The following is a 13,419-nucleotide window of genomic DNA, read 5'->3' on the forward strand; positions in this document are numbered from 1 at the left end:
TAAGGTCCCTAAAGCATGGTTGAAAAGATATCTCCAGTCAGCTCCATAAAGCAGATTAAACAATCTCACACAATCTCCTCACGCTCAAACTTGATTAAACGTAACTACTTAAAGGGCTGTCTTTTTAATGAAATAACTTTTTACTGCATTATTTAATGATACATTTCTTTCAGGTCAGATGACCACCCTATACTGAATAGCGCAAAGGAGAAACATTCCAGATGAAGAAGAACAGGTTTTGATGTCAGGCACTAGCTGCACACAGTGTGAACACTCAACCATAGGAGGCTCACCATACTGCCGAGGACTTCTATGGTGGGGAGCCTGTATATGGGACCCCCCTAAAGAGGAGCAGGCATCATAGAGCAACATCACCCAATAATGTACACACGACGCAGACCTAAAGCATCACTAAGGTCACTAACCCACGCAGTTGGCCGTCAAAAAATGGTGTGTGTCTGGAGTCAGAGACGAAGAGGAGCCGGTTCATTTAAAAACTCTTTATTTGATCACGGTGTCTGAGTTGGATTCTTTCTTTTTTTGGGGGGACATTCAGACGAGAAGGTGAGCCCATGCTCAGGATGACGGGAGCAGGTGCTGTGTTCACAGAACCTCGTACAATCTTCATCTGCACACGTGTGTGTGTGTGTGTGTGTGTGTGTGTGTGTGTGTGTGTGTGTGTGTGTGTTGGCGTGATCTTCCGGCATACAGTCTTTTCTGCGCATGGTTGAGAGAGTGTGGTGCACACACACTCTTTGCGTTCTGTGTCAGACAGTCTTTTCGGACGCGTCGGGGACAGGCGAGGAAGGGCCCTCGTCCTCCTGGCTCTTATCCAACCCCTGGCTGCCTCCCCGGTCAGCTGACTGCGTGCCGTCTTTAGGGCCGGGGGGGACGTTTGAGTTGGTGGCGTCGATGCTTTCGTAAGGCTCCGACGTCCACTGGGAGATCGAGGATGGGAGAGAGAAATACCAGTCGAGTGTCATATTTAAACTGAACCGAAGATATTATAATTTGGGTACAAACAGTGGTTCTCAGGCTAGTGTTTACTGTTAACTACTGATGTACCCCCTCTGAGATCGAGCAAGTAGCCCACTCACCAGCACAAAATGAACTTTTACAAAAGAAGTGAGCGCCACTGGTTCCAGTGAGCGCCACTGAAACTAGAAGTGAGCGCCACTGGTTTCAGTGAGAGACATGTCGGGGACTGTATAACCCACAGACCACATGTTCCCGCGGTGGCTGTGGCGAACGTGTTGGGGGTGTGGTGACACCATCAGACCACACGTTCCAGCGGTACCTGTGTGGCCCGGCTGCTGGAGCGATGCGACGTTCCGATGGCGATGTTGACGCTGGAGGAGGACTGTGTGTCGGTGGTGTTGCCTCCCTCGGCCGCCGACAGGCCAGAGATCACCAGACCGCTGGAAAAACTACGCTTCCCAAAGAGCAGGCTGAGCGTGGACGAGGACGACGACACCTGGGGAGGGCACCATAGAGGAAGGAAATGGAGTTCTCAGATCTACTGGCTGTGATGGGAGGAGCCTGATATCAGATCTACTGGCTGTGATGGGAGGAGCCTGATATCAGATCTACTGGCTGTGATGGGAGGAGCCTGATATCAGATGAACTGGCTGTGATGAGAGGAGCCTGATATCAGATGAACTGGCTGTGATGGGAGGAGCCTGATATCAGATGAACTGGCTGTGATGGGAGGAGCCTGATAGCAGATGAACTGGCTGTGATGGGAGGAGCCTGATAGCAGATGAACTGGCTGTGAGGTTAAGAGCCTAGCCTGGGGCTGGCTGATGGTGAGACCTAGCCTGGGGCTGGCTGGTGGTGAGACCTAGCCTGGGGCTGGCTGGTGGTGAGACCTATCCTGGGGCTGGCTGGTGGTGAGACCTAGCATGGGGCTGGCTGGTGGTGAGACCTAGCCTGGGGCTGGCTGGTGGTGAGACCTAGCCTGGGGCTGGCTGGTGGTGAGACCTAGCCTGGGGCTGGCTGGTGGTGAGACCTAGCCTGGGGCTGGCTGGTGGTGAGACCTAGCCTGGGGCTGGCTGGTGGTGAGACCTAGCCTGGGGCTGGCTGGTGGTGAGACCTAGCATGGGGCTGGCTGGTGGTGAGACCTAGCCTGGGGCTGGCTGGTGGTGAGACCTAGCCTGGGGCGTCCATACCTGGCTGGAGCGCTGCTGATGCTGCGCTGCCTGCAGCTGGGAGCTGATCCCCCCGGCCCCGGAGAGACGGGGAACCTGCGGACACAGACAGGAATATTATGGATATTGTCCTCCTTAAATAATGCATAATTACATATATTTGATGCTTCAGACACCAGGAGGCCTCCATCCTTACCAGACTCTGTCCGTGACTGTGTATGTGTGTCTTTTTATGTGTGTGTGTGTGTGTGTGTGTGTGTGTGTGTGTGTGTGTGTGTGTGTGTGTGTGTGTGTGTGTGTGTGTGTGTGTGTGTGTGTGTGTGTGTGTGTGTGTGTGTGTGCGGTGTGTGTGTGTGTGTGTGTGTGTTTGTGTGTGTGTGTGTGTGTCCATGTGTGTGTGTGTTTGTGTGTGTGTGTGTGTGTGTGTCCATGTGTGTGTGTATGTGTGTTTGTCTGTTTGTGTGTGCGTGTGTATCCATGTGTGACATGATGAGTTCACCTGGGAGAAGATGGAGGCAATGGAGGTGTTGAAGGACAGCTGACTGTTTGAGAGGCGCTGTACCAGCCCGTGGGCGGAGCCTGAATCTAGGATGGGCCCTGATTGGCTGGTCACGGGGGGGCGTTGGCTTTGGGGCTGCACTGACCGGCTACGGTACTCTCTCCTGGCTGGAAGGCCGAAAACACACACACACACACACACACACACACACACACACACACACACACACACACACACACACACACACACACACACACACACACACACACACACACACATGTACAAACACACACACACATACACGCAATTACTTGCAGAGCTGATTGAACCAAAAATAAACAAAGCATCAAAGCATCAGATCAATTACCTTTCTGTATAATTCATGCACATGTTTAGCAGACAAAACTATTAACCACTATAAACCCTTCAGAACATGAGGTGTGATCTCTGCACCTCTGTGTGCCGGTGCTTCCTGTTTAAAGTACAGTTTTTGGCGCCGCCCTAGCGGTGTGACCGTGGAATGGCGCCCCCACCTGCGTTGCGGTGCCGGTGGGGGCGCGTGGTGCGCGTGCGGTGCTGGTACAGGCTCAGGCTGTTGGAGGTCATGGACGAGGGGTGGTTGTTGCTCAGGGAGGAGGAGCCTCCGGCGGCACAGTCCACGTCCTCCATGTTCACGCCGCTGTTACAGCTGGTCAGGTTGTCTTTACGCACCCTGGGACACGCAACAGCACACACACACATAGGAAAGCATGCACGCACAAACACGCATGGACACACACACACAAACACAAACACATGAAAGCATGCACGCACAAACAACCATGAACACACACACACCACACACACACACACACACACACACACACACACACACAGAAATACTCACACACCCAAACACATACACACACAAAAGCATTTGCAGACAAACACATACAAAGAAACCCTCACACATACACACACACGCACATACACACACGCACAAGCGCACGCATACATCCACAGAGACACACACAGACCAATTAATTAAATGTATGCATATAAAGCGGTAAAAGTCTCTGTGTCCTCGTGTGGGGGACACAGCAGCGTGTGTTTATATGTGTGTGCACGTGTGTGTGTGTGTGGTTTCTTGTGGTCTGGGATGTGTGTGTGTATGTGTTTGTGTGTGTGAGTGTTTCTGTGTGTGTGTGTGTGTGTGTGTGTGTGTGTGTGTGTGTGTGTGTGTGTGTGTGTGTGTGTGTGTGTGTGTGTGTGTGTGTGTGTGTGTGTGTGTGTGTGTGTGTGTGGTGTATGTGTTCATGGTTGTTTGTGCGTGGGGCTGAGGGAGTTAGCAGCCTAACAGGTTTACGTGACCCTCTCCCTCCCCGTGTGCTTAGCCCTGGCTACTCAATCAAGACACTTAGGACTCAAGGACAATCAGGAGGATTAGCGCAGTGTTCTAATGGGAAGGCAAATATCATCTCCTCAGAGCTGACGGGAGTGTGCTTGTGTTACTAATGCGCTAAACACACACACAGACACATGCATTAAACATAGTGTGTGGATGTTATTTAGGAAAGAGGGATAACAAGGGGGATGGCTACCAGGAAGTATGGAGAACAGACCGATTGTGATGAATATGATGATAAGAGGTGGGACTGACCGGAGCCACTTGGAGCAGAGCCAGGAGCGGATGGCGTCCATGGTGAGGGCCCCTCCCCCGATGGTGCGCAGCGTGCGGTGGGTGCCTGCGTACGACGTGGTCAGCGGCGACACATACCTGAGACAGGAGACCTTTCGACATCAGCCACGCTGTAACGCATCCCCACCACGGGGAGACGTTCACTGGTCAATGGTCACTGGGCTGCATTTATACAGCGCTTCCCTAACCAGTGTACCACTCAAAGTGCTTCACGTCATTGCCTGACCTTCACCCCTTCATGCATACATTCACACACGGACCGCGGTGTCAGCCATGTGAGGCGACAGCCAGCTCGTCGGGAGCAGTCAGGGTGAGGCACCTTGATCAGGGACACCCCCGTACCGGTCAACCTGCTCTACCTCCTGAGCAGCGTGTCGCCCCGAAAGACAGGGTCTCTGTGCTGTTCTGAACCATACATGCAATACCATATGGAATTGAGAAAACGTATCAAAGTCACAATTTGACGTTATATCCTTCCACTATTAAACTTTAATTCCAGTTAAAATGTGCAAAATTCTGTTTTTTCTTCTTAATGTTAACAAACCTAAGATGATCTCGACTGGGCAAGCACATGGATACCATTGAATGGAAAGGTTTTTTTTAAAACCACGTCAATCATTGTGGTTGCCATGAATGTTGGACAGGTTATGCCTCAATTGCGTCTTCAAAAATAGAGACATTAAAACGAACCAATCTTTTCGCCATAATGCCCAACATGATGTGTACCATACTGCGTTCTATCCGATCCCTGTGACGTGTGCCCAGTTTCTCCCTGCTCATGTGGGGGTTGCGGGGGGTGAGGTGGTGGCTGCACCTACATGGGGTAGCCCAGGGGCTGGTCGCAGGACGAGTTCACCATGTTCCTCAGTGCCTGCTTGGAGTTCTGGATGCTTCCTCTCTCTGGGTTCCTGTTTCGCAGGAAGACCAGCTCCTGCTGCTGTCCCGCCCACAGGCCACGCACACACTCCTTGTTGATCTATAGGGGGGGAGGGGGGAGGGGAGGAGAGGGGGTGGAGAGGAGAGGAGAGGAGAGAGGAAAGGAGAGGGGTGGAGAGTCCCCAAAAAGGGGAGGTTGGGGAGTTGTGACCCAAAATTCTTACTTTTATTAAAATGAAGACAATTTTAATAAAAATGTGTTCATTGTTAACCACTTGTTAACGTGGTCAGTTAACGTCATGCTATATTTGTACTTTCTGAACTCCTTACGTTTTTTTTAACTTCTCCTTCACCACAGTCTTGTCGTATATAGATATATAATAGAATAATTCCATAACCATCGTCTCCTCAGCGATGACTCACAAGCTCCCCCCTCTGGTGTGGTCAAATCAGAGAGACCTGCATGTTCAATGATTCAACAGGCCGTCTGCTCATCAGCTTTATCAGTAATGCCACACAACGGGCAGCCCCTCCATCATTATACAGACACAACATCCAGTACAGGCATGGACACAAACATACTGCCGCCGAAAAATGTTTGGTAAATCAATAAATTAATCGGAACACTTTCAGAACTGAATAACAAGCAAGGACATGTAACACATCACTGTGGAATCTGGTGACTAGTCTTCCTTTTTTTCTGAATCCACACAGACACACACACACACACACACACACACACACACACACACACACACACACACACACACACACACACACACACACACACACACACAGCTCGGGTAACTTCAATTCTAGGTTTATAACTCTAGGTTTATGTTAATGATTAAAGTTGCTCTACGGGACATTTGAGATGTGACAACCCAAAAAGAGTCCCTCCCTCTCTCCTCCCTCCCCATGTGTCTCCGCCACTGAGGAGCGTTGCATTCCACACCTATGAGTGACATGCGAGACGGAATCCCAGAACCAATCGGGGGAAGCCACAAGCCTTTCCCTCAGTATCAGGGGACGGACGACCGGGCTCACCTTGATGACCTTGAAGCTGAGGTGGCGCTTGTACAGCATGATGACCTTGTACTCGTCGGCGCCCTCGTCCATCATGTGGCGCAGCGTGAGCAGCGTGTCGCGGCTGGACAGCACCGCCTCGCGCCACGCCGGGTCGCTCTCGTGGCAGATCACCAGGCTGCTGCGGTAGGTGGTGATGGCGTCGTACAGCACCGACGCCTCCTCCGTCTCCTCCAGGCAGGTGAAGTGGTCCTGGGGGGAGGAGGGGGGGGGGGGGGGGGGGCACGCCATGGTCAGGAGTAGGAGTGGGATCCCAGGCGAGACGGGTCACGTGTACCCAGCAAAGAACCAAACGATACATATGATACAATGGTACAAACCATACAATCGTACATGGCGTACATGTATTATTTGGTTCATTTGGTTCAAATACAGTGTTGTGCTGCATTGACGGTAACCAGGGAAACGTCTCGGACTCGCAGGATGTGTGGTCGCTATCCCGGCTGGGCTCAACCCTAACATTTTCGACTCATCTTTTCATTTGGTGGCGCCGAAACAAATTAGTTGGTACCCTTTTTTCGGCACTTTGTCGCAGTACTGGCATTTCCTTTTTCGCATACCATCCATGTGTGTACATTCAATTTAAAAGATCTGCACACGTTAAATAAAGTAAAGTCCCTGGTCAAGCACGCTCTGCTACCTGGTGTAGTTTGAGGCTCATCCTGACGGCCGGCGCCACCACCTTCTGCAGCAGGTCCATGTCGGCAAACACCCACTCGTCCTTAGTGGCGATGCGGAAGTCCCCCTTGAACAGCGTGTTGAAGCCGTACAGGAAGGACTCGAGGCTGGGGGGGGGCAGAGACAGAGGAGAGCATTATGGATACTGTATTTATAGATAGAGAGAGCACAAGATATACAGAATTTAAAGATAGAGAAGAGGAATAGATACTATATTCATATATAGAGAAGAAGACTAGATATACTATATACTGTATGTATAGAGATGAGGGGTAGATATACTATATGTATCTAGAGAAGAAGACTATGTATACTGTATTTATGTATAGATATACAATATACAATATCATGTATATATAACATAAGGGATTGCAGTTTTCTTTTTGAATCAAGAACGATCTGTAGTGGAACACAATGTGGACAGTCTGTAAGGCTTGGCTTTAGTGCCTTCTAGTGGAGACGCTCTGTAACTGCATGGAGCAGTTGTGGACACCCTGGCCACAATAGATCACCTCCGAATACCGGTCCAAATGTTAATAGCAATCAGATGAATGCCTTTTTGGTGATATCTGCTTTTAAGACAATACAACAAAATATAAAACAATTAATATCACGGTTTCACCATGCAGCAATTAAACACTACGTATACCATATGACCAAATGTTTTATACATGAAGCTAAAGAAGAGCAGGAGGGAATGTAATAAGATGAGGGTTAGGCGTTACCTGTTGGACATGTTGTGTGAGGCGGTGCCCAGAGACCTCCTCCCCAACACCGACAGAGCGTAGGCCAGGGTCACCAGGGTGGAGTCCTCATCACTGGGCACAGGCTGGACACACGCACACAGGCACACACACAGACACACACACAGACACACACACACACACACACACACACACACACACACACACACACACACACTCATACACACACGCACACAAACTCATACGCACACACACACACACAAGACACCACCAACATAAACACACACACACACACACACTCATACGCACACGCACACGCACACACACACACAGCTGTTGTAAATAAAACCCATGCATGTTATCCACCATGCACACAAACCCATATCATCATCATCACTACCATCATGAGAGGGCGCCACCTCCCCCCAGCACCCCCCTCCCCCCGGCCCCTGCTCCCTGCCTACCGTCTCCATCTTGCCGGCGCAGTACTGGAGCCACTCCAGGTGCACGTTGCAGAAGCTGGCGCGCGTCACCCCCTGCAGGCAGTGCACGTAGTCCTCGTCGATCTTCACGCTGAACACCTGCGGGTCGCGCTCGATGTGGTGCCACTTGGTGTAGGACTGCAGCGCCTCCTGCAGGCTGGAGTCCTGCAGCCAGCCCTGCAGCTTAGGGGACTGGGCCAGGAAGTAGATGATGCACTGCAGCGGGCGAGAGAGGAGAGAGAGTCAGAGAGACACGGGAGGGAGGAAGGGGGGGAGAAAGAGAGAGAGAGAGAGAGAGAGAGAGAGAGAGAGAGAGAGAGAGAGAGAGAGAGAGAGAGAGAGAGAGAGAGAGAGAGAGAGAGAGAGAGAGTGCGATTGATAGAGAGGAGGAGTGAAAGAGAGAGAGAGAGAGAGAGAGAGAGAGAGAGAGAGAGAGAGAGAGAGAGAGAGAGAGAGAGAGAGAGAGAGAGAGAGAGAGAGAGAGAGGGAGAGAGAGAGAGAGAGAGAGAGAGAGAGAGAGAGAGAGAGAGAGAGAGAGAGAGGGGGGGGGGGAGAAAGAGAGAGAGAGAAACACAAACACCCCTTTTCCACCCCCCCCCCACCCCCCCCCCCCGCTGGAACATAACACTGTGTTCACCCCCAGCCCCCCCATAGACCCCCAGCCCCCCCACACACCCCCAGCCCCCCCAGCCCCCGGCGCGGCCGCTACCTTGAGATAGTAGGTGACGAGCAGCTTGCGCAGGTCGTACACCTGCAGCATGGTGGCGGCGTTGTTCTCGCTGATGCTGTAGCCCTCCAGCAGGTACTTGGTGGCCGTCACCTCCCAGGCCAGCCAGCGCAGGTTGAAGGCCGCGTTGCACGACAGCACGTGGGGCAGGTGGCCCGGCTCGCAGCAGCAGCACGCCTCGTCCTCCTCCACACCCTCCGTGATGGCCTCCACCTCCCGCTGCTGGCAGTACGTCCCTGAGGGGGGGGGGGGGTCATTATAGAAGTTTGGTCAATCATTTTCTATATGAGAAATGGGGGAAACAATCGATACATGGGGGGTAATCGTGATTCTTTCCTTCTGCAATTAATGACAAAATAAACTGAAATACTAATTTAAGCAAGAAATGTCAATGTTATCTTATAGGAAGTTAAATAATGGTTACGTTCTACAGAGGGCGCTCTACTGTATTTGCGTCGTCAATTGTCGTCATTTAAAAAAAGAAAACGGCTCTGTGGAATGCTGAACAGCGGTGCGAAGCACATTTGTTGAAGGCCAGAAAGTATTCAACAAAAATGTTATATTGTATCACAGAAATCGGAATCCCAGTGCATGGTCCTCAGACACAGATGTCCCGTCACACGGCGAGATGATTGCTGCCGCTGCCCGTCCCCAGTGTGACCGGCCCTCACCTCTGAACTCCAGGCCCCGCAGCTGGAAGGTGACCAGGCCGTTGCCGATCTCGATGAGGTGCACCAGGGCGTTGAGGTAGTCGGAGGCCAGGATGAAGCAGTCCCCCGCGCTGCAGTTCCCCCAGCGGCCCAGCAGCAGGTCCCCGCACAGCGAGTGCTGCAGTGAGCGCGTCAGGTACTCGTAGAAGATGGAGTTCAGGTTGTTGTCGTCACAGCCTGGGAGGCACGGACAACGGTTCAGACAGGGCTCACATCACCACGGAGGCCAACCTAGAGTTCATTTACTTCATCTTTTTAATTAAAATAAAGAAATATATCCATATCTATAATATATTATTTTATTTTTGTTTTTGTTTTTGTTTGGGAGAGTCCGTGGATGAGGGCTGGTTTAAGCAGCCTCACCCGGCCTGCACAGGTACAAGCACATTGAGTCAGTGAGCACAGAGCACAGAGTACAAGCACATTGAGTCAGTGAGCACAGGTTAAACCCCCCCCCCCCCCCCCCCAATATTTACTTGCTACAATATCTATACATATTTTTTCATTACAAATAAAATGGTGCATAGGGTTAGATAAGGTACGGATCTGACGTCCAAGGGTGACCCAGAGTGCACGTGTGTGTATAGTACCTGTCTCCTTATCCACCTGGGACACCAGCCGGCTGTTGGAGTTGTCGATGCGCTTGGTGCTGCAGGGGAAGATGGGGAGAGGAGTCCCTTTATTATACTGGACAACAAAGTCACAAACAGAATCACAGAATCCTTCCAGAGCAATGGGATCAGGGGCCAGTACAGGTGAAGATTCAAAATTAAAAAAAAAACAATCAAGTACAAAGTAGGTTTTCTGCTGCAATCGATCTAAAAATGGAGCAAATTACAAACCTAAAATCTAAAATTAGAAGCAGCAGACCGACGTTATATTAACACGGTTTCGTCCCGTCAGAGTTTAAGCAGTATTAAGAAACTAAATATGCTTAATATGCTCCTAAGGAACTGAAAACAAAGCGCTCATTTTGTTGGGACTTGGCAGCGCGAGTGCTGTCTCGTGGTTTTGGCACGAGCTGCTGCTGGGTTCAAATACCAAAACACAGTTGAGGCCAAAACAATTCAGTGAACACTGCATTACTCTGTAAATACTGCAACACGTGCCAAGAGACATCAAAGGGGATCAGCATGCCTTTTCTGGCGCGGAGTGACAATGATTTCGCACTAACTTCCTGAATTCCCATAGTAGAAAAATAACATGATTAATAGTCTGCGTTGGTGTGTCATGTTGTAAATACAAACACAGGCTGCTCTTGCTGGGAGTTTTCACGCGTCATGTTGTGTTTCTCATACGCAACATAACATGAACATGAACAGAGCTAATGCCGGAGGACTGGGAGGGACTGGTCCTCAGAGTGGGAGAGTGGAGAGACTTCAGTTATTGTCCATGAATAAGTAAAGGGAATGTGGTGGGTTTGAAAGGGTTCAGAGTAGTGTGTGAGTGTGTGGTTCCCTCCAACAGAGAGAAAGAGAGAGAGAGAGAGAGAGAGAGAGAGAGAGAGAGAGAGAGAGAGAGAGAGAGAGAGAGAGAGAGAGAGAGAGAGAGAGAGAGAGAGAGAAAGAGGGAGGGAGGAACAGAGAGAGAGTAAGAAAGAGAGGGAAAGGGACAACAGTCTTTAAATCTCATGTCAGTGCTTTTCATGCTATTTCCACTACTCGTGTTTCTTCATCTTCAAACTCCCCATCACCCCTCTCCCTTCCTCTCCCTCTTTTCCATCCAAGCACACAATAACACAGGGCGCCCCATTCCCCCTTATGCTGAGTTCACACCACACGATTCCAGCCTGATCTTCCGCTCGCTGACCATCTTTAGAAACTGCAGCCAGAAGCCACAGCTCAGAGGCATATGGCAGCTCGCTGTGTCGGCGATGCTCCTAAAGTGTGAACTGATCCAACGCCGTGACCTCAGGGCATCCGCAAACCCTGTGGTTTGAAAGGGGTGGGGACCAGCCATAACAGAAGCGACACCTTACAGCCAACGAGGCAGCAAGATATGGGTCTGGGGAGGAGCTGATCACCAGCCAACAGATCACCAGCCAACATGGCGACCAGACAACATGGCGACCAGACAACATGGCGACCAGACAACCGCATGAGAATTTGGAACGCGGACGTTCACTTTGCGTCTTTTGTTGCAGCCTTGTTGGGGGGGGTGCTCCTTGTGATGTAATGTGGGACCCCCTTGCTGCGACCAGGCAGGGGGAAAACCAAAACGACCACAGCACGCACGACGACAAGACAGACAGTAGCGCCTTGAGCGCGGTGCGGTCACTCTGAACACACTGACGGTTGCGTCGCGTCGCGTCGCGTCGCGTCGCGTCGCGTCGCGTCGTGTCGCGTCGTGTCGCGTCGCGTCGTGTGCCCGGGGGGGAAATTACTTGTAGTTGCGCTCCCAGAACTTGACGGGCCGGGGGTAGGAGGAGATGAAGATGGCGCTGCCCAGGAAGGGGGAGAGGGGCGTGTAGAAGATGGTGGTCAGGAGCGTCTGCAGCAGCAACATGGCGGAGTCTGGGTGGCGGGGTAAAGGAAGCTCACAGGGGTCAGAGCGTACGATGGAGGCTCTGGTGTGTGTTGTTACCCTCGCCTCCCCACCCTAGGGGCTAGTTCACTCCCGTGCGGTGGCCACGGGTAGCTCAGCCTGACCATAGCAACCCGGATGGTTGCTATGGTTACAATTGAGAGATTGACGGGTATCTTGTGCACACACCAACACACACAAGCAAACACACACACACACACGCAAAGAAACACACACATTTGGGTACCAGGAAATAGCACACAGACACACACACCTACAAAGATTAAGTCAACGGATAACCAACAAATTCAAACACACGCACAGACCTATCACACAAACACATATGGGCACCAGAAAACCACACACACACCAGATACACACACACAGACACATACACAGACACACACACGCACACACCAACAGGTCGTAGGAAGGATACGGGGCACGGCGAAGGGCTGGGCGAAGGCGTGGAAGGCGCTGCCCCAGGCGATCTGCCAGGGGGCGATGTACACCAGGATGAAGTGCAGCTTAAGGAGCAGCTCCCGCATCTGGACACACACAGACACACACAGACACACACAGACACACACAGACACACACAGACACCGTCAGCCATCTAACACCACCTCTCAGTCCTCTCCTCACACACACACACACACACACACACACACACACACACACACACACACACACACACACACACACACACACACACACACACCGCCTCCACCACCTCTCAGTCCTCTCCTCACACACACACACACACACACACACACACACACACACACACACACACACACACACACACACACACACACACACACACACACACACACACACACACACCGCCTCCACCACCTCTCAGTCCTCTCCTCACACACACACACACACACACACACACACACACACACACACACACACACACACACACACACACACACACACACACCGCCTCCACCACCTCTCAGTCCTCTCCTCACACACACACACACACACACACCACACAAACACACCGCCTCCATCACCTCTCAGTCCTCTCCTCACACATACACACACACACACACACACACACACACACACACACACACACACACACACACACACACACACACACACACACCGCCTCCACCACCTCTCAGTCCTCTCCTCACACACACACACACACACACACACCACACAAACACACCGCCTCCATCACCTCTCAGTCCTCTCCTCACACATACACACACACACACACACACACACACACACACACACACACACACACACACACACACACACACACTGCCTCCAACACCACTCAGTCATC

The 13,419-nt window shown here is 51.5% G+C and overlaps 1 protein-coding gene across 2 annotated transcripts in view; it reads right to left on the reverse strand.

Moving 5' to 3' along the window:
• Positions 1 to 485: 485 nt before the first annotated feature.
• pcnx2 (pecanex 2) overlaps positions 486 to 13,419 on the reverse strand; it is a 29,524-nt gene continuing 16,590 nt past the window's right edge. For both annotated transcript variants that reach the window (XM_060073931.1, XM_060073932.1), the window contains exons 24-39: positions 12,550 to 12,658; positions 11,971 to 12,100; positions 10,178 to 10,236; positions 9,549 to 9,764; positions 8,860 to 9,113; positions 8,133 to 8,366; positions 7,690 to 7,793; positions 6,927 to 7,071; positions 6,248 to 6,478; positions 5,143 to 5,300; positions 4,286 to 4,402; positions 3,180 to 3,358; positions 2,647 to 2,813; positions 2,169 to 2,243; positions 1,298 to 1,474; positions 486 to 938 (exon numbers count right to left, since the gene is read on the reverse strand). In XM_060073931.1, the coding sequence (XP_059929914.1) occupies positions 768 to 938; positions 1,298 to 1,474; positions 2,169 to 2,243; positions 2,647 to 2,813; positions 3,180 to 3,358; positions 4,286 to 4,402; positions 5,143 to 5,300; positions 6,248 to 6,478; positions 6,927 to 7,071; positions 7,690 to 7,793; positions 8,133 to 8,366; positions 8,860 to 9,113; positions 9,549 to 9,764; positions 10,178 to 10,236; positions 11,971 to 12,100; positions 12,550 to 12,658 (2,526 nt within the window). In that variant the 3' untranslated portion in view covers positions 486 to 767. The remainder of the gene's footprint in view (positions 939 to 1,297; positions 1,475 to 2,168; positions 2,244 to 2,646; positions 2,814 to 3,179; positions 3,359 to 4,285; positions 4,403 to 5,142; positions 5,301 to 6,247; positions 6,479 to 6,926; positions 7,072 to 7,689; positions 7,794 to 8,132; positions 8,367 to 8,859; positions 9,114 to 9,548; positions 9,765 to 10,177; positions 10,237 to 11,970; positions 12,101 to 12,549; positions 12,659 to 13,419) is intronic.

Source organism: Gadus macrocephalus, chromosome 15 (genome assembly GCF_031168955.1).
Source record: "Gadus macrocephalus chromosome 15, ASM3116895v1".
Lineage (NCBI taxonomy): Eukaryota > Metazoa > Chordata > Actinopteri > Gadiformes > Gadidae > Gadus > Gadus macrocephalus.